A 25,014-nucleotide genomic window follows, 5' to 3' on the forward strand; every position below is an offset into this window, starting at 1 on the left:
CGACATGCTAAATACCCAAGAGGACCAAGAGGTCCCGAGTTCGAATGCTGCCGTTTCTCCGATCTTGTGCACATGTGCCCTTAGAAAGCACTTTGCACCTTCCTCACTTTACTCAGGTAAAAATGAGTACCTATAGCTTCGACAAGGGCCCATCCGTCTGTCTGGAGTTAGTGATTCACTTCAAATCACCCGGATGGTGGCCTGACGAACCTCCGTCTCGTATTAGCCATACAGCAGCCACGCACCCGGACGGGAGACCTGCCGCATCCTAGCCGGCAGCGAACGGGCATGTCACCCCGTAAAGGTGGGGTCACACATGCGTATATATTCAAGTCCGTTTGAGGTGCGTATGAAGCTCTTAGTCTCTACCGGGCTCCACAGGTCGCGGGGAAAATAGTACAAATTGGACAAATATAGATACATAACATGCCAGATGAGTTAGCTGACCGAGAAGTATGGTTAGCGACCCAGCTTACTCGTCTAACATGTTACCTGTTTACGTTCGTCCAATTTCTATTATTTTTCCAACGACCTGTGGGGCCTGGTGGAGGCAAATGCGCGCCTCATACGGACTTGAATATATACGTAGGTGTGACCCCACCTTAAGGGGAGGTATAACCCCGTCTTGTGTAAGCACGTCGACCGATGATAATGATGATGATGGTCACGTACTAAGCTATTAGAAATGTGATCTTCAAGGTTTTGCGTGTATCCAAGCCTTTAGTCTCGTATGTCAAGATTTGTACATTATCGTGTTGAGTATGAAATGTTGCAATGTGGGGTGCACAGAGTATGTCATTCATGTAATCAAATCAATATGACATAACTTGTAGGGTGATTTATGACCAAAGTATATTTTCAATATTTCGGGTACATTTATCATCGACAGGATATCGAAGAGATAAGTATCATATTCTTATCTTTCTTAAAGGGATATACAGTTCACCGCAGGGGGTTTACTCTGGTATCATCAACTATATGTTTTCATCTTCGTTATTGGATACTGGAGTTTTCATTTTTCCGTGCCTATTAGACATTTTCCTCATAGCTTCTTACTGAAAATCTTGACATCATCTTCTTTTCTACCCATCTTGTTTCTCACCCTCTCTCTCATTAAATGACCAGTGCAATGGCTTTGTAGGCAGAGTGTTCGCCTTTCATTTGGTAGGTCGTGAGTTCGATCCCCGGCCGAGTCATACCAAAGACTTTAAAAATGATACCTAATGCTTTCTCTGCTTAGCACTCAGCATTTGGGAAAGTGTATGGAAGTTGAAAACACACAACTACCTGTAAACCAACCCCATCTGTAGTGATTGCACAAAGTTGTGTGGCCCAGGGCTACTGAAACGAATTGAAGAAGGGCGCCGCTCTATGCACCGTCTGTTGCAGGAGAAACTTTTAGCTCATTAAATTTGGTATTTATCATTCAGAAAAATTACTAACACTGTGATTTAATCAAGTGTCCAAATTTTCTCTGTGCCTTGAGATGGAACTGCAGTTTCTCAGGCAAACGAATGGTGTCGCATCACTCGTATCTTTCCTGTCTTGGAAACTGTGTGCTTGTGGTCGCAGGGAAACACCAAACCCGTCCGTGGACATCACCGTGCGATCGTAAAACACGACACTTTGCTCCGAGCTAAGCCCGCGCAATCATCTCCACAATCTGTCCGTTGGGACTACAGACGACAACCGCGGGTATCAACATTGATTATGTGCACCAGTTAATGCCTCGCCGTAAATTTGCACCGACTCGGTCGATACGCCAGAAGCGTAGCCTCCTTCGCAGACGTCTGGACCGGCGGGGTCTATTTTCTAGGGGAGCGCTGGTTCGTGATTTTCAACATGGGCTATCAAAGGTCTCTAAGCAGATCCTACGGTAGCATATCCATAAGACAGTATCAAAAGCTGGCAGAGGAGTGAAGCTGGTCTAGGAGTGTGTATGCTATCGGTGTCATTTGGCCGGCTATACGCCTTTGCCCGCTTTGATACTATCTTATTATCTTTCATGGCACCTTAGGATCGGCATGCTTGGAGATTACTCTATGCTGAGAAAGGGAGTTTTGCCCCGAGTACTCTCCTAAAAAATAACCGATTTCGCCCCATAAGTGCACCAAAACTCCATTTTCAGCATTGAGAACCTTAATTAAGCTTTACAACAATTTTTGTAAATAGACAATTGTGCCGTACTAGTATGTATTTTGAATATGTAATTTTTTGTACTCCTTGCATTTGTTAAACGTACTTGTGTAACAATACTGTAAAAAAAATTGTCAAGCGTTGCAATTCAGCTGCTAACTAAGGTCGCAAGGCTGCTTTTACTTTGTCATATTCTTGAAAACAATAAACCAGTCTACTACTACTTTAATATCTTAATAGGCTATGTTAAAAATCACGAACCAGCGCTTTCCAAAAGTCTGCAAAAGAGGCTACCAGAGTGTTACGTGGGCTGGAGTTATCACGTAGATTAGCCTGGATTTCAGGCCCCAGCCCAATCGCAATAATATCTATCGTGCAGTTATCAGGGTCCAACTCAGTTGGCCTGTGTAGGCGAAATGGAAACAGTCTGGCATCCTGGATATTGTTGTATTGACGATGTCCAGAAAGTGGTCAAGGTTTCTAACCTGGTTTCTGACCCATTCTCCACTGGTCAATTTTGGATATTTTACCAGACCCAATCTACTAGGACACATAGGTCTGTTTCAGGGCAGACTGTCTTTGCAGCAAGCCTTTCGAGTTATCGCCGTCCATATTTGAAATCAATCCCGCTAAATTTTCCACGGATTGTGCTTATGAACTGGGCGGGCGGGCTACACTGCTAGCACCGTAGAGATATCAGCGAGCTCACGATGGCATAGTTACCAACTTACCAGGTAAGGAGATTCCTATGAACAACGAATCCTTACAACTCTTTAAGTCGAACAGATACAGATATTCTTTCAAAACGCAGGAAAAGCTGGGGCTGTACCATGCTCTCTACGTTTCCAGCTTTTTTATTGGCCACAAAAAAGGCTTTTCTCAGGGACACGTCACATGTGAACCTATCAGCAAAACGCTTGCTCAAACCCGGATCCAATGAAAGCACAGATGACAAAGCCTTTTGCTGTGAAAGCTTTACAGCTTTTCGATTGGCCGAAAGTCTATGCTTGTCATCGAATAAACCAATGAACGCACAGGACTGAAACCGGCCGGGCCGCCTTGTGCAACCTAACGTAATAAGTGAAAGGTCTCTCCACCATGTAACATGGCTTTACATAACTATAACTATATATATATTTATATTTATATAGAATACTTTTTGTGGATGAATGTAAAGAAAGACACACTCTCACACTGTTATCTAAAAGAAATCCTCACTCGTTTATTCATTACATGTCTTTATAAAATATGTACAAGTTGATACGATCAAGTAAGAGGGTTGTCATCACACATCCTGTGTGCTCACTAAGCCATGCAACATACAAATTCAACATAGAATGTTTCTAGACAAGTCATATGGTCTTCTTTGGGACATGTTTTTCTGTCTGAATTTTGTCTAGAAATATTAACCATAGAGACCATTCATTTTCGGCGAAGTCGTGGATTTGATAAACCCTTGACTAGAAACTTACACGATGGGCAAAATAATGTTTTCTAGATCTGCGGATACAAAATATGTTTCTCAATTACTGGATTGATAAAGTTAGACTGTAATTTCCATCATGAAAATTGAACTTGCTTGAAGTTTCGACTGCGAACTCCAGTCTTTGTCAAGGAATGAACGATCTCACTGCTTCTGTGACGTCACGTTATACTGATGGAACACGTGACTCGATGAGGAAGGCTTTACGACCATCTTTAAACAGAGACGGGGGGCGCCATAGGCCTTCTGCAAATTACGGTCCACTGCTCACCGAGTCACGTGTTCTATTTACATAATATGACGTCATCACCGAGTCACGTGTTCTATTTACATAATATGACGTCATAGAAGTGGACTGTTTATTCCTTGACGAAGAATGGAGTTGGATTTGGGTAAGTCCAATTGTTGTGTTGGAAATTATAGTTCATAACTTTGATCCAAAATGGTTTCTACTATAAGACAGACTAAATTTCAATATGTTCCTTCCTTTTGGTTAGAATCGTACCGTTTTGTCGAAATGCAACGTATCATTCTCAAGTTTTCGGACGTACCCCCAATGGAGGGTTCAATGCCGGTATAGTTCATCTAGTATGTGGTATCTACATGAAATAACCGTATTACCAAAATTAATATTGTTTGCAGCAAAGCATTCCAAAAGTACTTGTAATAAGTGGTACGTTTTACTCGATCCAACCACGTGGTCTTCGTGACAACTTCTTGCCTTTCTCTCTCAAGCTGCAAATTCTATCTATCTAATCATAATTCATTTATATATCGATATAGATATACTATTAGATATATATCTCATCTATACAAAATTTTGTCATCTGTATGCGAATATTGCTTCATCTAGTACATGTAGCTCTCAAAAACTGAGATATTAGGGCGGTAATAATATGCAGATCATATGTAAGAAAGTCTTCTCGTTTGCCAACAAATGTACAACTAATTCTCTTTACAGAAGTATGAATATTGTGCAGCGACCACATTTTACCATTTACAAGTGGTCGCAACTTTACTTTGATAATCATAAAAACAGTCGATCGACGCTAGACCAAAAGAACGTCAAACAACTCACTTTTGGATCTAGAAATGACCACAGAACATTGACTAGAAAATGTATCAATTACAAATACCAAATCCGTGAAAAATCAAGGGTTTGGTTTCTCAGGCCAACACACGGAGCTGTGAGGTCAACACACATTGGGCCGTGTCGTCAACACATCTTTCTTTGACGTCAGCACACTTTGCAGCAATTATAAAGATAGACAATGTCCATCAGCATAGTCCACACATGAAACAACTCAACAATGATGCCAGAGCTACGTACTCTTTATCACTGAACGTATCAAAACTAAACCCCATGAAAATGGCCCAGATATTGAATTTCAAAGCTTTTTGTCTTCAAGACTGATCCTAAATGATAGCTGGCTCGTATAAATGAACAGACTGTTTCAGCAAAAATAGAAATACAATGACATCGACAGACATGTATCTCACGCTGATTATATCGTCGGGGCTAAAAAAAACTCCTGGTAATTTTTACAATGAATGGAAATGTTGCCTGGAATGAAAGATTCTGTAATAGTGGGCCCAGAGAAGATATTGACTCAGCATGCAGCTATAAAGCAAACAAGGACAACCATCTAAATTCATATGTGGGTAGCTACAAAGATGGAAGTGATTTTACACTCAGATGTTTTGAAATCACTTGGACACCACTGACAGTGTTACTACAAGAAAGTGTGTTCTTCTGAGATTTTTTTCCGTCATGATCCTCAATTCATTGATCAAGTGCACATTGGAAATAAGGCGAGACCTAATAGTCTGTAACAGTCACTGTCAGTAACGATTGCATATGTTTAGTGCCAACGCGAAGAAAGAAATATAAACAACAGCAATGAAGCAGTCTCCGCCCCTGTGGCGTCGGCAAAATTGTTAGTAAGTATGTAATAAGCTTCTTCACCATTCCGAGTAAGCATTCGCAGCGAATTGAATTTTGGGTAATATGTCAAAGGTGAAGACCCCGAGACATAAACAAATTGCGTCTGGACATTGTTATGCAAATTAAGACCATGGTCGGGATGAGAAATGTTTACAAGTCAGGGGCCTGCACCTTTGACATATTACCCACAATTCCTGTCGCTTCCAACGGAAAGAACGAGGGCATCTGGTCCTGCATGGAATCTTAAGTAATACATTTTGACAGGGCAAACAAGGAATAGAATCTATGGCACCTACGAAGGCTGTATAATACATTCTACGGCTTTGAATTGGCCCACCTTTTGACCAATGAAATATAGCTAACTTAACATATAGCTTGAACTTTGGGGCAAATCATAAAACCACTTTTGTTACTACACTTCATTTCAGTATGCCAAGAACCTAATATATTTTTTTTATTGCAGCATATCTGAAGTGTATTGCAAATCAAAATCTTAGGAGTTATTAACCACTTCACAAAATGACGTTTGTGTCGTTACTCTGGAGTAAACTGAGAATATCGGGTGATAATATTTCTATTTTACCTACTGTAACAATTGGCGTGTACTGGGTGAACCTTTTAGTCTACATGTAGTGCTTGTTATAGGCTGTTGAAAAGATTTCCCTAACTGCTGTTTGTTATTATCAAAACTGAGCCTATGTGACTGTGGCATGCGTATTGCAGGCGTCACATGGCTGTAATAATATACTATCTATATCAGTGTATTTCTTCACTATCTGTCTGCTGTGTGCAAAAAGGTTCAACAGTCAACATGATACTATGAGGTATGCTCATACAATACATATGGCGGGGGTGTCACTCCGGGCGAGGTCACATATATCAAGCGATCATCGTACGATCGCTAGCATTGGTATGAACAGCCATGCATGTGCCCTGCAAAGTATAGCTGTCTTGCTACACAAAATGCTGTCTTAGATACTTGTCGGTGGCTGGTTCTGTGACAGCCTGCTTGAAAGTTCTATGGCATCAAAATCGTACGACAATCGCGCGACGTACGTGACCTAGAAGAGATAATTATCTCAATGATCAGCGTTTTCTTTCGACAAGACTGTGGAATACTATGTAAATGCATCGCATGCCTATTATACAGACTTCTTCTGTTTCTGTTTTTATTTTGCTCGTCGGTCCTTTTGGTATGAAACATTTGTTGTTCTAGCTTTGACAAAACTTGTGTTTTGTTATCTGTTCATATAGACACCCTCGCCATAGGTTTGTTGGATGGCATAATCAGTGCATCATGTAGCGTGTAGCTAGAACACATACCTGCACAGGAACACATGTAGCTAGAACGCATGCCTGCACAGGGACACATGTAGCCAGAACACATGCCTGTACAGGAACACATGTAGCTAGCACACATGCCTGTACAGGAACACATGTAGCTAGCACACATGCCTGCAAAGGAACACATGTAGCTAGAACACATGCCTGCAAAGGAACACATGTAGCTAGAACACATGCCTGTACAGGAACACATGTAGCTAGAACACATGCATGTACAGGAACACATGTAGCTAGAACACATGCCTGTACAGGAACATGTGTAGCTAGAACACATGCCTGTACAGGAACATGTGTAGCTAGAACACATGCCTGTACATGAACACATGTAGCTAGAACACATGCCTGCACTGTAACGTATGTAGCTAGAACACATGTCTGCACAGGAACACAGGAACGCACGCCTCCACCATTTCCAGCAGAACTTCAGGACTTTTTGTATTGCTTGTATCAGGTCTTCATAGTTGTCGTATCATGGTAAGTAACTTATAACAGTGTCTCGAAGCACAGATCTGTTTGTAGCATCCTTCCAAAATTTTGTCCGAGTGGCCCATTTGTTTTCCATTGATGATATCTCTTCAATACACACGAACTTATATTGTCAATTGTCACGGTCAGTCTTCCTGATTCAGTTTCTCTCAAAATGTCGTTGTTAAGTTCATAAAATCTATTCCATATCAACTACCCTAGGCCTTCTCTTCTGTAAATAGGAAACGAATCAGATAAAATCCTCTTGGCCTGCAAGCGTTCTTTTTTTTACACTCTTGGCTTTTCCCGCCAAGCAAGCAAACAAACAATCCATAGGCACATTCGCCAACAAGTGTCGTCAGCAGTCTCACTTCTGGCGAGGAAAAACACTTGTGATGAGTTCTAGTCACTCAGAAGTTCATGACCAAACCAAAGTTCTCGATTCGCAGCTGAGATGAATTATCTACAGCTTGATGTCCATGTCGTCTTTGTTCTCTGCTATGGTGGGGCAGTCGGCCTCACCACTCCTACTGAAGTCCCGAATACCCGCCCTTACGAAGTCCCTATCCAGGGCCATCGTGGGAACGGGCGACCCTGACCTCGGCGTCTCCTCCCCGGGTGCAGAAATGACAACTCTCGGTTCAGGTAAGTTGAGCCTAACCTCGGGGGTCACGGATGGCGACGAACCGCTCCTTGGTCTCTCATGGGGTTGATCGGGATCGTCTCCTCGCCCAGGGACGAGAGAGGACGCCGAGTGACGCCTCCCGCTCTCGTCCGTGTACGGCAAGGACAGCTCGTTGGGAGACCTGGGAGCAGTTCCGCTCTCTGAAAACCTCCTTTCCGGCGAGGACATTTTCTCGTTAATGGGAGAAATCTCTGCGGTGACTATAGTCCTCTTTGGTACACTGGGTACATTTGTGTTTGTTCTAGATGAACCGTGGTTCCCCTCTGGAGTGGTACCACCAGAGGTACCACCAGAGTTGTCAACGGTCATCCACCTCAAGATATCCTGAATCTTTTCGTCTATTTTTGCCATTTTGATATTCAGACACTCCACCTCGTTCCTCAGCTCCTGCCTGATTCCGCACAGGCACTGAATAAGTTTCTCTGGAGAAGCATTGGGAGACAGAGCTATTCTCTCCGCGGATGGAGAGTCTACCAACGTGTCTAACTTCAAGTCGCTGCGTAAAATCCCACTATCCGTGGAGTCCGTTTTTCTCAGATTAGTGGTAGGGTTGTTGTTGCCTCCTGACGAGGAATTCCCGCGTCTGTCCTCGGCAGACTCTCCACGTTTCATCCTACCCCACATGCTACCCTTGTGCTTCTGCTCAGTCTGCACCCTCAGGGTGTTTTGCCGGCTAGTGTCACCTTGCTTTTGTTTCCCGGTCTCCCCGTTGGGAGTTTTGGAGGATTTGCCCCAGGCACTGACTTTGCCGCCGGACATCTTGTCCCTCTCGCCATTATGTGACGGATTCTGGTTGTTGTTACTACTACTAGAGGGACGCGGTAACCCATCTATTGAATTGTTGCCTTCGGTCACCTTGATGACTCTGGTATTCGGCCGAGAATTTCCTTCGCTGTCACTGTCGGCCCTCTCAATGTCTTCGTTGGGTTTTTCCTGTGTTCACACATTTGGGTAGGAAAAAGTTGATAGGATTTCAGTATGGTCTGAATTGTTGTTAAATATGTTAAACTTTGATATTGCATCCATGACAACATTGTAATTTCCAACAAAGTTTTGCATATAATTTAGGGCAGAAACTGGGAATGTGACATTCCGGGTGCGGCCATTTTGTTTGTAGAGGTCATGTTTTTTTTACCCATGTGTCGCACGTCAGTGTGACCGCAATAAAAAATTGGCGAAAATTTCGCAACTGTTGTAGCCAACACAATGAGATACCCCCGTACGAAATTTTTGAATGGCTTAACAGGTGATATTTATAAACACGTAAGTGATAGTAGAAAGTCGATTTCTAATGCTCTTAGGCTATTTGAAGAAAGATAGATAGATAGATAGATGGTTTATTGCGCAACAATTGCATCAGTGACAATAGCATTCAAATGTGGCGAAACGACCTGATCTTGCGGCGAATTGACCATGTGGCGAATTGACCATGTAGCGAAACGACCTGTAAATTAACCTCTCTTACCTGTACGTCACCAAGGCCTTTCCTGAACCTGGAGAATAGCTTCCTAACGGGGTGATTGGATGGCAGATCCAGAGGAGGCTCATTCTTTCGCCTCTCCATCTCCTCCCTTTCGCGTTTTACATCCGCAATCTTTCTAAACACGAGCTGTTGTGGGAGGGGAAGGGAAGGAACAGTTTAATTGAAGAAGACACTTATTGCACATTTTTGCCCCACTGGGCTACGTAAAGGTCACATGGTAACAATCATATATATGAAACAGTGGAAGGAATCATACAAATCTATATGTGCATATATACGTCTAACATATTCTAGGACATTCGACTTCCTCTCGCTTCATGGTAATGGCATAAATGTCAAATACATTGTGCTTTGTAATCTTAGGCTAGGTCCCATTTAGGCCTACGTCACATTTACAAACCGGGGCTCGGCCGGGAAGCTTTCGGGAACAAAAAGTAAGATATATAAGACACCAAACTGCAAAGACGTAAAGAGAATATCGAGGGCGTTATTTGTGTACATCTCTAAGTATGCATTTCAATTTTTCGTTTCCACAATCAGCCCGGCCGGGCCCCGGTTGGGGGGTTGCAGCTCCGGCCGGGCTCCGAAGTCACAAATTGGTCCCGTTGGACTACCGGGAATACCTCTCAGCGTTATGGCGATCACGGCGTCAAGATTTTAACTGCGAGTTGAAAAATCCTGGGGCCCGTCCGTTCCCCCAAAATAGCCAGGTAGCCACATGGGGTCCCATGGGGTCACTTTGGATAACCCATCGAAAGTGCAGAAAAAAGAACTCATCAACTACCCGGAGGGGCCCCTTTTTTAAAATGTGACCGTGACATTGCACAAGAAATGCTGAAAATTCTACTGGAACAGTCCTCACTGCTCTACAACATTTTATAGACTGGCATGTAAAGAAAAAGACGTTTATAAAACGAAAGCTCATACGTGTTGGTATTATACTTACTAAAAGTATTCAAGTTTGCTTACTGCCATATCCAACACTTAACACAAGAGGCGTAAAAGTTTACAACAGCACTTGTCGACCCAAGTGCCAGGACGGCGGTAGGTATCGACTTTGGGCACCTTTGATCCACTTATGACGTCACATATCCCGATGATCATTGTAAGTCAGAGACCGTTGACACCGTTGACATTTTATGTGTCATTCTACTGTGTTGGATAGCACTTAGTACTGAATTGAAAGCATTTTAAGTATAAAGCAGACATTTGTTCGATTGGAAGACACTTTCTCGAAAACCTAAGTTTACCTACCCTGTGTCTGAGGTTGTAAGTGAGCACGAGGTTTCTGGAAAACGAGTTTGCGAAGGCCGTGTAGAATTCCAGCACTTGCATGAGTCCATCGCGCTTGATGACGTGTAAGTCGCAATACGTAAGTGCTCGCACGTTTGCGCATGACTGGCCTAGCGTAGGCTCCTTCCAGAAGTTGTCCCCGAAAACGTCGCCTTTGCCTGCAGGTGAAGAGAACATTTGGGATCACAAGTAAGTATTTCATTGGCATCCACCCATTGTCATATGTTTGATAGACACAACATGGCTTTCTAAATCACGTGATAGCTGTCTACATAAGATTGTGATTGTAGAGTGGTAGATAGCGCTTGGGTAGAGAAAAAGAGTTGTAGGTTTTGGACCCCGTATCGGCTCTTTTAAACTGAAGGAGCCAGTTTTGTTACAAACTTTGAAAGAGAACTCAACAAGGTTTAGGTAGGACCCACATAGATCCCGCCCCCCTGCAATCTCTTCGTGTACCTCAATTTAAAAGTTTGTTCCTGTTTGCCTTTGCAATAAGTAAATTTCATGTCGACGATGTCCTAGGCAGATAAAAGAATTGGGACATAGGAGAATTTTCATCAAATCATCCTTCTTACGTCTAAAGTAGATCTTCTCTATTTCAATGCCATATTGTATATTAAGAGGATAGATTTCTAATCGGTTTAAGTAGATATGTGATAAGATATTTTCAGAGGAGAAATTGGACGACGTGGATATCAAATGCAGATCGCCAGTGTCTTTCTTTTCCTCACTAGTGAAATAGAAATTGTATGTGGAAAGTGCGTTATCGTCAGATCGTAGTTAGTAATACTGATGACCAAGAAGGTTATTTTTCGGTTGTACATGGTGGAGTGACGTGTGCATAACTAAACTCGTAAATAAGCTCGTGTACGCATGTGTGGCCACAATAATTGTGGGTAATATGTCAAAGGTGAAGGCCCCTGACTTGTAAACAGTTAAAGATTGTCTCGATTTGCATAACAATGTCCAGCCGTTTTATCTCAGAGGCCCTCACCTTTTACATATAACCCACAATTCCTGTCGCCACGCATGCGTACTCGAATGTGCGAAAGAGCTTAGTATGGACTCGGACATGACGTCACTCACCAAGGATTGCAACAACCTCGTCGTCCTGGATGACCTCCAGTGACCCCGATACAATGAAGCAGAGTGCGTCGATGCTCTCGCCGGAGTGGAAGAGCAGGTCCCCCGGTGCGGAGTGGCTAGTGGTAAACTGCATGGCCAGGGCACGCAGGCACCCGTCACTCGCCAGGCGGAAGGCTGGGTGCTCATTGAACACTTTTCTGTTCAGGTGGACGCAGATGTCCGCCTTGATGTCCTTAGGGCAGATTTCAAGCACCTGTAGAGTAGAATGTAATACTTTAGTTACCTCCGTAAAACACATGTATTGTAGTGACTGCTAGCGCTGTTTGTTTGTAAGGACGATGTCTGTCCGTGGTCCACAAGAAAACTAGAGAACATGCCTGGATGGATTGTTTTAGTATTTGGTGTGTGAGTAGGTCTTGCTTTGGATTAAATTCCCCCTTGAGGCTTGTTACGTTACTGCAGCGGACCTTCCGGAGTAATCCGTGTAGGTTTGTACTGTAGGGGCCAAATTTGTTTGATTTTGTGAAAAAATAAGTCAAGAAAGGTTTGTTACAGCCCCGTCCTTGGTGCTAAATGTGCTGCTGTTGTTTCACTGCAGCAAATTAACACGCAATGCTATCATCAGGCATGCGGAGTCTATGGTTTTTGGCGTATGAGTTGGTTTTGATTTATGTGTGCGTGACAGCTAGTGAGGGAGAAGATAACCGGTAAGACTGTCAGGAAGTGCAGGAAGCACAGGTCAGAGGTGGCAGGACTAGTCGTTAATCAGAAATTCTAGGTCATGGGAAAGACTACGAATTTAAGGAGAGGTGTTATCTTTGGTCTGTTCGTTTGTCTGTGTCCTCGTAGTTGTATATCTTCAGCAGAATGCGATCATGTGCGATGCACTACACAAAAACTCAGATTTCCTTGACACACCAGTGAAACTTCGTGTACATAAAATATCTCAATTTGTTGTTCAGATATCTATGAGCAAATGAGTTGATTTGAAAACAACCACACCCCTTTAAGAAGTTTGTGAGAAGATCGGTTTCCCTAGATCTGACCCACTTACAATTACTGCAGGAAGTTAAAATCACAGTAGGTAAAAATCTGAACAACAAAATGAGATCTTAATTTTAATGGGATATACGCATTTACCTTTGTGCCAAATTTCAACCCATTCGGCGAAAAACATAGCCTGTTAAAAACATTTGTTTTTGAATAACCCTATAATACCCTCGTTTCATGGAGGCAAAAAAAAGTTATGGGTTCCTTCAAGGGGAATATGCGGGAAGTAAATATGTATGTAATTACTTCTGAAACGGCTTTGCAACTGCTATTAACTTTACATTACACCAGTTCCAGAGGGAATGATAAAAATGTCAGCATACATGTGCACATAAAAGTCACACATATTAATCACAGCCTCCAAGGCTTACCAACGTATGTTTTTCGCCTGATGAAAACCCCTTTACAACTTAACACCTTTACATTAGGCGGCGAGAAGAGAAGATGAAAGGCTATTCCGACATTTCTTCAGTTTGCCTGTAGCAACAAGTTATCCATCACGTCCTGGTAATGTGATATTTTTGCTTGAGCAACGGAACTCCAATGGCATGATGGGTCAAGAAAATGGCCTCCTCTGTAATTCATACATCGCAAAACGTAACCGTAGATATAATTTATAGGACCACCTGTGATTCATGTGCGTTTAACGGTAACCGTAATGCAAGACGTTTTATACTCTGCGTTTTGTTGCTCAAGTTTACTTCTTGAAGTTTACTTTACCTTGCGGAAAAGCTGAAATCCAGTACAGAATTCATGAAAGACACTCAGTTGTTAATGATATCTGGTCTCTAGACAATTTGTGTGTGGGCGCTTTATCTATCAAAAAGGCTGTTGGCGAATGATTTTAACAAAGCCGTCCCTACATTTCCAGTGCAAGTTGTTGCGGGAGGGGGGGGGGGCAAACCTTTATCACATCTTCCTTACATTAGGAGCTATCTGCCACCCAAAAATCTACACCACAGCATGTCCAGGATACAAAAGATACAAAAAAACGGAAGCTCTACTGCAGTACCAGGGCAACACATCAGAGGGCCCAAATCGCCATCGACCCTCGTCTTCCAAACACCTACCCACACACCAAATATCATTACAATCCATGAAGAGATTCTAAAGTTATGCAGACCACTATCCAGATACACAGACAGACAGACAGACAAATATATTCCTCTATTTTCTTACGGAGGTAATTAAGTCCATGACATTAGTGGGGATCGTTGGAAAGAGCATATACTTTTTCATTAAACATTTCTATGATGGAAACGTTTTCCAACATCTTCTCATTTCTGTTGCAACAGAAAAAGGGATATACGCATACCCACCAAACCTAGTCTCACTGATATTGACACACAGCGTAATAACATACCCGCATGATTAACATACGATGTTAAAATACTGGTGTCTTCATGCATTTTGATTTTGCATATTATTAAGCTGTACATGTTGGACCACTGCAACCGAATGTATACGAAAAAAATACGAGAATCCCTAACCACAGACCCTATTTATTCAGAACTGTAATAGGAAAGATTGCCTTGACGGATACCATCTGCTCATTAGTATAAGCTTAAGGTTGGTGGGAAATGCAAAAATCTTGCGCCTGGAGTGAAGCCTAATTACTCAGTGGGTGAATATTGATTGGCATTGCACCTTGGCCATGACGTCATATAGCTGCACCAAATCAGCAAACAAGGGAGTTCTGTCTGACATTCAAATCCCATGTGGAAGTCAATTATATCTCTCACACATGTAACCCAAGTAAACCCTAGGTACCTACGGGAGTTGCCGGCGTCCCAAAACAAAATTCGGGGCCCCACTGGTGCTACTTGAGTTGTGGCAGCAGAACAGTTTTCGGCCTATAGGGATTTTCTAATAGTTAAGGGCCACAAGGTGACTGGCTTTGATGCGGTACAAATTATTGTAGTGCACATTAGAGGAATACAAATATGTTTGAGTTCAGCCAACAACCTGACAATACCCCCCCCCCCCTCCACCTCCATTTCTCTGAAACAGCGCTCTACGGATGCCAATGGAACTGCAGCCGACTCACACCGAAAAGGCGTATTTATTCACGGGCAGGGGAACCCAAATAATTCAAACCATGCAGTCTCAAAACCGACAAATTCCTACTCCATACAGCAAAGTCCACACCTGCCTTTCTGTTATATGCGACTTTCTAGTCAAGAATTCTGGTCGCACTACTTTATGTACCGCGGGCTGCGGAAAGATAAATGAGTTCTGCGACCTTGTGGCCCAACCACTGACCTTCTGGGTATCGATGCCCTTGCTCATCGACCAGGAAGACACAATGTAATCCAGAACCCTTTCGCTCAGTCCTTTTGGAACCTGATATATCTTCATAAACTCTCGAACCTGCAAAGGATGGGGAGAAATAAATCTGATGTTTTAAGTAAACACAACATATAACGTGTACATATAGAATATCATGGTTACATACGAGGATATTAAAACGCATGTATTAGTGTTCAACTTTGATTTCAAGATAAGCTCACAAATGTTACAGACTGCAATAGCATAAGAGTGACAAACACAATCATTTACGCGATCTTTTTTTATTCCATTGACGTTTCGTTGACCGTCTGTCACCTTCCTCAGGGTAATTCTGACTGGTTCACATTGTACTGCAGCAGTAGGTGTCGCTGCTTACGGATGCGTTCCCAAACGTCGTAGAGTATTTACACATACAACGCCACATATATATAGTGCACCGGTCAGTCAGAATTGTCACCAAAACGTCATGTGCTGTTATTCTGTGATTTATAAACATTTATAACACTGTTCATGGATGCAATAGCAAGTGTCTAAGATAACAGTTGTAAGTTTTGAGGCTCACCTGGTTTAGCATCTCATGGTACCTATTGGTTGCTGAGTACATTTGTTGAAAGATAGTTGTGACGTTACCAAAGATGGTGGCATAGAGCAGTGCTGTGGAGACACAAGTTAAAATATATTACAGGTGCCTATAACTCATTCTATATAAATTTTAGTTTATTACGATTCCCTTCAAAGAAGGGAAACTCATTGTTATCTTCTTCCTCTCCTTCTCCTCTAAACAAACAAGATCAATGACCTGGACCAGACTGTCTATTACCATTGTTTTCATATATACAATTAAAGGAGCAGACAAGCAATTGTGTTTTTATCATATATCGTAGCAAGTTGCAGGGCAGAGCTAAAGGGGCTTGATTTATATATGTTTGAGAGTATGATAGACTGAGCGTCCAACTATTACAATTGGGGTTTTCGTTCATGTCCGTTTGCTTTTTTCTTTCGTTTGGTCTTCAGCTTATTTCTCAATTTCTTCCAAATGCTTGTATGCTTGATTATTAATTAGTGTGAACATAAGTGATAAATCACAGTTAAGGGGAAATTTACCCTCGAAAAACATGGAGTTTTCTGGTTCCCCTGCATATTTTCTTTCACTGCTTGCAAATTATGATGTGAAAATGCGCAATAAACGAACGATAACCAATCGTAAAACCTACATCCTATCATCATCATGGCGACAGAGAAGATCTTCTCCCCGTCTGTGTTGGCAGACACGTTACCGAACCCGACCGAGGTCAGGCTGCTCATGGTGAAGTAGAGCGACGTGATGTAGAGGGAGTGTTTCGGCGGGCCCAGGATGTACAGGCCCGTGGCGTTACTCCGCACAAACCTCTGATTGGTCACCAGTGACAGCTCGTTCAGCCAACCGTAGGTAACGTTAGATTGGAGCTCGGCGTCTCCAATCGTGTACCTGGTATCAGAGGAATAGGGGTATAAAGCTATTGGTATGAATACTAATAAAGCTGTTACAAGAACGACTATAGTTGAACGGCAATATGCACGAAAGTGAATCAAAGAGTTATGTAATTTGCATCATAACATGTTACCTCCATGAAATGTTACAGAGGTTATATTTAGGCAGCGTTTTGTGTCTGTTGTTGAACAAGATAATCTAAGAACGGCTGGATGTATTGTTTTCATAATTATGTAGTGTGTTAGCTAATAGGGTGTGACAATAACTTGATCAAAATTATTAGATTTTGGGACCTTAAGTGGTTTCTGCTGGCTGTCTAGTGCTCTGGACATGCTATGGTCACAATTTTTGGGGTAAAAGATAGCTCTTGTGTTCTGAAAGAGCTGACGTAAATTGTGGTCGTTTTTTTCCTTGTATCTCCTGTTTTTAACGAAAGTGTTGAAATTTGGCATAAAAATAAAACATGTCTTCGAAATTCTTGATTTTTGCAATTTGCTGTTCAACTTTTTATGACCCCTCGTAATGTCGGGTAGTTAAAGACAGTATGATCCCATCTAAAATGGTTCCCAAATCCTAAAAGCCACTAGCTGTGACAACGACCCGGTTTACATAATATTTCTTTATCTGGCTTTGAAATGATTCCTATACAGAAAACCACGACTGTTCGTCTCCTGCGCTAATCGCTTGAATCCTATAGCCTAATCATTGTCATTAACGGTTTTCTTCGAGCAAATCACTATTATGTACAGATGACTGATGTTACGTGATGGATTTTCATTGCGACATTATGGTTAATGAGGTATGCATGCCAACTCATTCTACGTGCATCAGGAATCAATTAGAAACAGATGGTTGGTGTATTTACTATGGAGCATACATCAATATGCTAGACCGTGATAATCATGATATATCCTGGCATTAAGGGACCGTTTATGTTTGCGAAAGATATAGCATTCGCTAACATTCGCCAACACGACATAAAATGGTTTTGGAAAATTTCGAAATTATTGCAAAATGTCGTGAACAAGTGCGAACTAGATGCCAAAAGGCGTGATTACTGCAAATATCCTTCCGCGAGTCTTATCGTTGTACATTGGGTTTCTAATTCAGTGTTAACACTGCGATTTACAATAGAATTATGTTGTATCTATTTTGAGGCGTAAATCTTTTAACTGAGGATGTCAACTTCCTGGCGCGACCATGTTGTTTTTAGAGTTCACATATTTTAACCGTGTGTTGTCATATTGAAGCTACTTATTCAATGTTATGGGCAAAGAAGAGTTCCATCATAATCAAATCAGAACTCTGTGATGATATCTTGTTTTCAAGCTATAAAAACAGTATGTGTAGGTATGTGGAATGTGTGGATATGTTACTACAGGTTTGCATTTATTGGTTTCGCGCCATTTTGTTTCCCAAGGGATTGATGTATGATGGGAAGGAGTGTCGCCATTTTGATGTGTTAATTGATGTTGACGTGGAAAGGTATGAGCGAGTTGTTGCGGTCTTGTCGGAACTAAAGGGACGACAACCACAATGGGGAATATAAGTCTATTTTATGGTGGGATGGTGGCGCTATATGTATTAAGTTTGAAGTGGAATGTTATGAGCTTGATATTTTTGCGATCGTGTTTGTTGATATTGGTGCAGGGTTGTAGCCAGCCTGAAATCATTTTCAGTCCCCTTGATTTTGAATGGGAATCCTATTGAGCACCGAAGGCATGGCGTGACGTTGCGTGTAATTTCTAGGGGGTCTGGGTCCCTGAAAACTTTTAAATCAAGACCCTCTGAAACACTATTTCCTGCATTTTGAGGTGCAAATTTTGCTTGTAGACTAAGCTGTTTAATGGCATGTGTTTCAGTTTTTTTTATATCTTTACATATCAATTTTTGTCTGTCCCAGGGGACGGAAACTTTGTTCAGTCCCCAGCTGCAAAATTCCTTCAAAGGACTGAAGGACAGGTGCTGGCTACAACCCTGTATTGGTGTATTGCTTACCAAACGCACGCAAACCAATGAGCGAAGAGAGCAAACACGCAGACCAGTAGCACCAGCACGGCTGCTCCGTACTCGATGTAGTGGTCCAGCTTCCGCACGACCCTGCCTAACCTCAGCAGCCGGACCACTTTCAGCGAACTGAACAGACTACTGATGCTCTGTATGCATGTAAGGGCGACATTGTGGAGATGTCAAAATAAGTAACATCGCTTCATACGCAAAAGCAAAAGATGGAACGCGGGGTAAAGCTAAGGGCACAACCCGCCGTACGTGCAATTTGTCCGTACGTTTTTCGGGAGGCCACGTCCGCCACGTATTTCTGAAAATGTGGGGAACGACTGGCAAGAGCAGGGAGGGAGCACAAAGCGGCAACACAAAGTTTTACCTGTACGTAAAGTTCAACGGCGTGTCTGCGTGCTCCAAAACCCGTCGTATTCCCTGCGAGTTCGTACGGAGGCGGTACTTACCACTTACGGATCCCAAAAGATTGTCGTTTTGGCACGTAGACAGCATGTATTTGCACGTACGGCGGGTCGTGCCCTTAGCTTAACCCGATCGTTGTCCTTCTAAAGCAGTGTACAGCATGTTATTTTTTACACCAGAATTATCTGTTTTGTCAGTCGACGGACGATGAAACCTATATCCAAAAACTAGAATATTTTCTTTTTTTAAGAATTGCAATATTTGGGTTTTTTGAAATTGCAATATTTTCGTTTTTAAAAACAACGGATATAGGTTACACCGCGGATAAAGATGAATTAGGGTTAACATAACTTTTAAATTTCTTAACGAAACAGCAAAAGATATATTAGGTTAGATATCCATATACAAAGAGACAAAATACAAGATTTATTAAAGTAACTGCATGAAGTTTTGCAAACGGTCAGACATTTCAAACAGCATCCGTTGCCTTTCGCCAGTGACTAAAAATATTTTTAACCACTGACGAAATATTGCAAAAGAATTTCTTTCACTTCTTTTGCACAAAATTTTGGTTTGTTTAGAAATAAGCACTCAAAGGAAAATAAATGATATTAGAAACAGCAACCATTCATTTATGTGCATGTATCATAAATGTGGAGGAGAACTTGTGAACAGGCCTTTAGTTAGAATGCTGAATCGTGCCCAAGAAATCAAGCGAAGAGATTTGTGAAAAATAATATTATGACTGTTAATGTTACGTGTGGACCTATATCTAACTATTGAGCACTAGCTATATTCATTAAAGAAGCATCATAGTGGTATTATGCATCGTGCATTTTTCTCTTCACATAGACAGCGTCTTAGAAACATATGGTGGTATTTGAAGAGGCTAAATGTAACAAAAATCTAATATACGAAGAGAGGGAAAAATGTTCTTCTTGAGAGAAATGTACTACTTACCGGGTCTACATTATCAAAGGCGTTTATGACGTCATAGGGTAGGCATGATAGCAGATCTATGACGAACCAGCTTTTCAGGTAGTTCATACGTATGATTTTGGGGTCGGAGACCACCTGGAAAAGACAAAGATGAAAACACATCGTCAAAAAAAACCAAATTGCTTACATGTTGCAACTTAAGTTTTGGGTTGGATACAGATTCAAAAGCAATACCCACTAATTTTTAGTATAAGGGTTATCTGGTTTGGTAAATGAAATAATGAGAATTAAACTGTTCTCCAATTCAAAGACTAATTTACCGACATTTGCGACCGAATCTCTATCTTCGTCATCTCTTTGAAGCAAATGCTGTGGACACGTGATTACTGTACTCGTGTGACGTCAGCAATGGGTCAAATGTTGCCTGAAGTTGGTATCGACCACACACCCCTAATCCCACCACGTCCTGCTTGCCAGATTGAGAGAACTTTCGTGTGCCCTAACTTAGATAGACCTTACTCCTTTGGCAACCGACTTCAGAAAACCTGTATGTGACGTCAGTGGTGACGTCACCCCTGCGTAGAAAGCACGTATTCACAGCGATTGGATTAGACAGCTGACAAAGACAGTTGTCGATTGAAAAAATTCGGTCGAAAATTATGATTTTGTTGCATGTGCATTACCTCTCCACCAGGCCCCACGAATGTGGTGTGAAAGTTCAGGACGATGTCGATGAGGAACACGATGTCGACAATGCTGTCCGTGACCAGCAGCGGAATGTTCTCCCTGTCCTTCAGTTTGAAGGCCACGTTGTACGGTACCATGATGGCGGTGTAAAATGTCAGGATGAGGATGACCCAGTCCCAGCCGGCCTTGAAGGTGGAGTAGTGGAGGATGATGTGGGGTGGAGTCTTGGGCGTCTCTTGCTTGTACTTCGGGAGCACGTCAGCATTCAAGTTCAGTATCTGCTAGGTGGAATCAAAAAGGAGAAACGCTTCATAACCCACAGATAAATTATGTTTTATTTTTGTCTCAGCTCAGAAAGATCAGCCAGTGATTAGTGAAGGATGCAGCCAGAAGAATGCCATGCATTGGGTAGATCAAGAACGAGCGACGTCACTTGTACACAGACAAGCAATGCTTGTATACAGACCGTCCACGGTGACAGGTATTATTACTACATCACTGAACAAGGGGTACGTTCAAATTCCCGAGTGTTCAGGCATTGCACAGAAAATTTAAATTTCCGGGAATTCCGGGCCTCGACACACCCACGACACGTGACATGTCCGGGCCGTGTGCAGCGGAATCTCCCGCCCGATGTGTCAGATCATTGATATCCCCATATATTCATGGACATGGCCCGGGCATGTCAACTTTCATGACCATTTCAATTTTCAAGGGCGTGTCAGGGCCCAGAAATTCCCGGAAATTTGGCTCTTCGTGCAATGTGTTCAGTCACTGACAAAGTCTGCTTGAGCGACATCATATAATTTACCAATGATTAGGTCCTGATTTTATTTTCAGATTTTTACGAAGATGTGAAAGTGGGTTCAGATAAATAGGACTGTCACAGCTCTCCGCAACTTTGTAATGACGGCTATATTGTACAAATTATGTATTTTTTCATGATATTTATTTCGATGCGTGAAAGACCTACGTAATGTCAAGGAGCTGGTAATATACAGTGATATATACAACATTGTTATCTACATGGGGGGGCGTTCTTGATGTAGTGAACAGTGGGGAGGATTTGCAGCAACGTTCTTGAAAGTATCAAGACGTTCCTGGGGGATCTAAAGTTGTGGGAAAAGTCTTTTTTCACGGCATACATATATGTGTCGGGAAGCACTGACGCTTGCACACATGTTCAGCCTGGTTAGTATAGCTGGGAAGGCCTGTTGGAAGAAGGCTGTAGACATAGCAGAAGCACAGACCATAACATGACACGATCCTCGACATCGCTGCCGAGGCAATGGTTAGGTATTAGTACTTGCATGATGTATAGGGAAGCACCCTTTTTCGGGTCATCGCTGCAAAAACTTGAGCTTCGATGCACTTCTTCTGCCCTTTGATATGTTTCAAATATGAAACAAAATTATGCAAATTCCCACAGAACAAAAAATTCCATATGTTGAAACCGTCTGTCATGTAGTCATGTAACTCTAGTTCACCTTTTATTCGCAGGGTAACCTATATCCGCTGTTTTTCCAAAAGGGCATTTAGGGATATCAAGTCGATGTACGGTCGTTTCAAGTTACAATTTTTAAAATGTTGCAGTTTGAATTTGAAACCACTACCCATCAACAGAATATCCCTAAATACCCTGTTTTTAAAAACAACGGATATAGGTTACCCCATTGATAAAGGTGAACTAACGTGTCCGTCAGGCTGTGTTTTAAAGTCATTTCGCGTTGCTCAAATGATTGAAAACCAAACGATATAAGTTGGATAACCGGGATGAAGAAGTAGCATGGAAGTTGAAGCTTTGGCAGTGATGGTTTATACCAGACCTGCCAATATGGTTGCTCAGATGGTCTCCTGGAGAGCCTCCGCAAGCTAAACCGCTGTGGGATAAAACACGGACTGACCATAAATGCTTGGGATCTGTTATAGTCTTGTTACACGTGTTATTCTAATTGTAATAGAATTCAGTGGAAGATCGCACGTACGACCGTTAGAAAGCAGTCTTTTTTGCTTGTTTTCCAATGGCCAATGTTTAAAATGATTCCAAATATTTCATTCAACGCGCGCTTCCGCGAGAAGGACAATTTTCTTTGGGAATAAGATAGATCAAAATGGTAACAGGTGAACGTGGCAGGGATATCCGTTTGCAGCAATGAGGAGAGAGAAATAGAAGGATTACTTTGTTGTGTAGCATCATTTATGACTCACTCTTGTTCAAGTCCAATATTCGTTAACTTTAGGAAGATTCAAATTGTGTATTTATAAAGGACTGAGCTGGACAGGATCGACTAATACTACTTAACTGTCAGTCAGTCTAGTACACAGACTATGACTGCACAAAGGAATGAAGACTACAGTACTCATAAATGTACAATGCAGAATACTGCTCAGTCAGTCACACATAAACAGGACCGACAGTGGAGCTTGAAACGACAAGACAAACGGACAGACGAACAAACGAACAAGTGAACCAGGACAAAGGTCATTAAGAGCAGTCAGACAACTCTTACCTTTCTAGAACGAAACACGGTAACAACAACCGGAAAGAAGCACCAAACAGCAAAGGAACGAACGTAGAGTATTTGACAATAGTTGGTAGAAGAACAGTACACCTGAGGAGATTTATGAAAAAGCTGTCATAGAAAATATGATATAAAAACGCAAACTACATGTACCGCCTATTCCATATTCAAATATTAAAGTTCCTTCCTGTATGTAATGACAGTTTCCGCAAAGTGTTGCAAAAACGAATTAAATCGCAGTGCTATACTAACGACTCCACCCCTGAGGTGTCGCCAAAAAATCTTGGCTAAAAAAACTCAAGAACATTTCTGATCTATTATTAAATACAGCGGTAACATTTAATTAGTGCGTCTTATTATAAGATTTACCGTCACTGATCGATTTCTAGGTCCTACGAATTTTTTTTCGCTTAGCCGACCCACCCATGGAATTATTTTGGAGGGGGGGGGGGGGGTACGACACTGGCAAGGCAAATTTGTTTTCCATTAAGTATGTATGTGATGAAAACGTTGTCGAATTGTCTTCCAACATGTTTTCTCCTCATTTCTTTTGCAACAGAAAAGGTGATATCAACAGACCCACCAAACACTGTACACCGCCCATACGTGTATGTTGACAAACTGCATACTAGTAATTGTATACCTGTGTAATTGACATATTATTTGTAAAATACCAGGGTAGGGTGTCTTGAGCATGCATTTTACCTTTGCATTGTTAAACTGTACTTGTTGTATCTTGTCGAAAAAAAACTAAAAGAAGAGAATCCCTACCTACCGACCCTATTTTATGGCCGAAATCGCAAACACAACGTTTTCCCACAAGGCCTATAATTCGCAACTAGTCGCATTTTGGTCAGTATTTACACGCACTCTCAGATCTTTGGTAGACATAACAAAAGACGCCATAAAGCGACTGCCTTGAAAGCTAAGACTTATCACTAGTTTGAGAATGATTCTTCAGGCTATCTTCGTCAGTGCCTCAGTTACTATTTCCCATCAGGCACATACGCCATTACATTGATTGATTATTTTTATGGGAGATCCTCTACAGTATCGACGTCTGTGCAACATATAACAAGAAATCGAATATTTCACACACCTCCGAAAGTCCTTCCCGCATCAAATGGCGCATTATGACGCGTGGCGCCCATCTCTGTTACTGTAGCCCTGGGCCACACAGTTTCGTGCAATCACTACAGCAGGGGGCTAGTTCACTCGTTGTTGTGTATTCATTTGTGCTGTATTTACTACTAGTATACTCTTCCCAAATTTCTGAATGCTAAGCAGAGAAACTAGCATGTACCATTTTGAAACGTCTTCAATACCGCAAGACGAAGATTCTACCCTCTGTAGTTTTTTTGTTCTTTTAGTTTTAGTTATTGTGAATTAAACACACTGCTTCTGTCTATACAGTTTCCTGTACATAAGTTTCTAGCCAATCTTCGGACCCAAGTCAGGCGCCAAGCTAGCAACCTTCCATCCTGCCGTCCCACGGAACAACTTTGGACCCTGGCCAAGCCATCCTTCCCATTCTGACAGTCTCCGGTTACATCATCTTCCACCTAACATCCTGTCACTCAATATTCAAATAACTATACCCACACGCACCAAGACCAAACAAACACAAAGACCGAAAACAATACCTCCTTTTTCACGCAGATAACTTACATCTACCATTACCATATACACACCCGCACATCTCAATGGTAGACTGT

At 42.0% G+C, this 25,014-nt stretch overlaps 1 protein-coding gene across 1 annotated transcript in view; it reads right to left on the minus strand.

The window, feature by feature from the left end:
* Nucleotides 1-6,367: 6,367 nt before the first annotated feature.
* LOC118428981 (potassium voltage-gated channel subfamily H member 1-like) overlaps nucleotides 6,368-25,014 on the minus strand; it is a 98,476-nt gene continuing 79,829 nt past the window's right edge. Inside the window, exons 6-16 of the mRNA XM_035839314.1 lie at nucleotides 22,604-22,657; nucleotides 20,774-21,055; nucleotides 20,112-20,225; nucleotides 18,729-18,886; nucleotides 16,474-16,727; nucleotides 15,822-15,913; nucleotides 15,233-15,340; nucleotides 11,921-12,173; nucleotides 10,796-10,992; nucleotides 9,524-9,667; nucleotides 6,368-8,991 (exon numbers count right to left, since the gene is read on the minus strand). Of these exons, the coding sequence (XP_035695207.1) occupies nucleotides 7,837-8,991; nucleotides 9,524-9,667; nucleotides 10,796-10,992; nucleotides 11,921-12,173; nucleotides 15,233-15,340; nucleotides 15,822-15,913; nucleotides 16,474-16,727; nucleotides 18,729-18,886; nucleotides 20,112-20,225; nucleotides 20,774-21,055; nucleotides 22,604-22,657 (2,811 nt within the window). The 3' untranslated portion in view covers nucleotides 6,368-7,836. The remainder of the gene's footprint in view (nucleotides 8,992-9,523; nucleotides 9,668-10,795; nucleotides 10,993-11,920; nucleotides 12,174-15,232; nucleotides 15,341-15,821; nucleotides 15,914-16,473; nucleotides 16,728-18,728; nucleotides 18,887-20,111; nucleotides 20,226-20,773; nucleotides 21,056-22,603; nucleotides 22,658-25,014) is intronic.

Source organism: Branchiostoma floridae, chromosome 1 (assembly GCF_000003815.2).
Source record: "Branchiostoma floridae strain S238N-H82 chromosome 1, Bfl_VNyyK, whole genome shotgun sequence".
Taxonomy (NCBI): Eukaryota; Metazoa; Chordata; class Leptocardii; order Amphioxiformes; family Branchiostomatidae; genus Branchiostoma; species Branchiostoma floridae.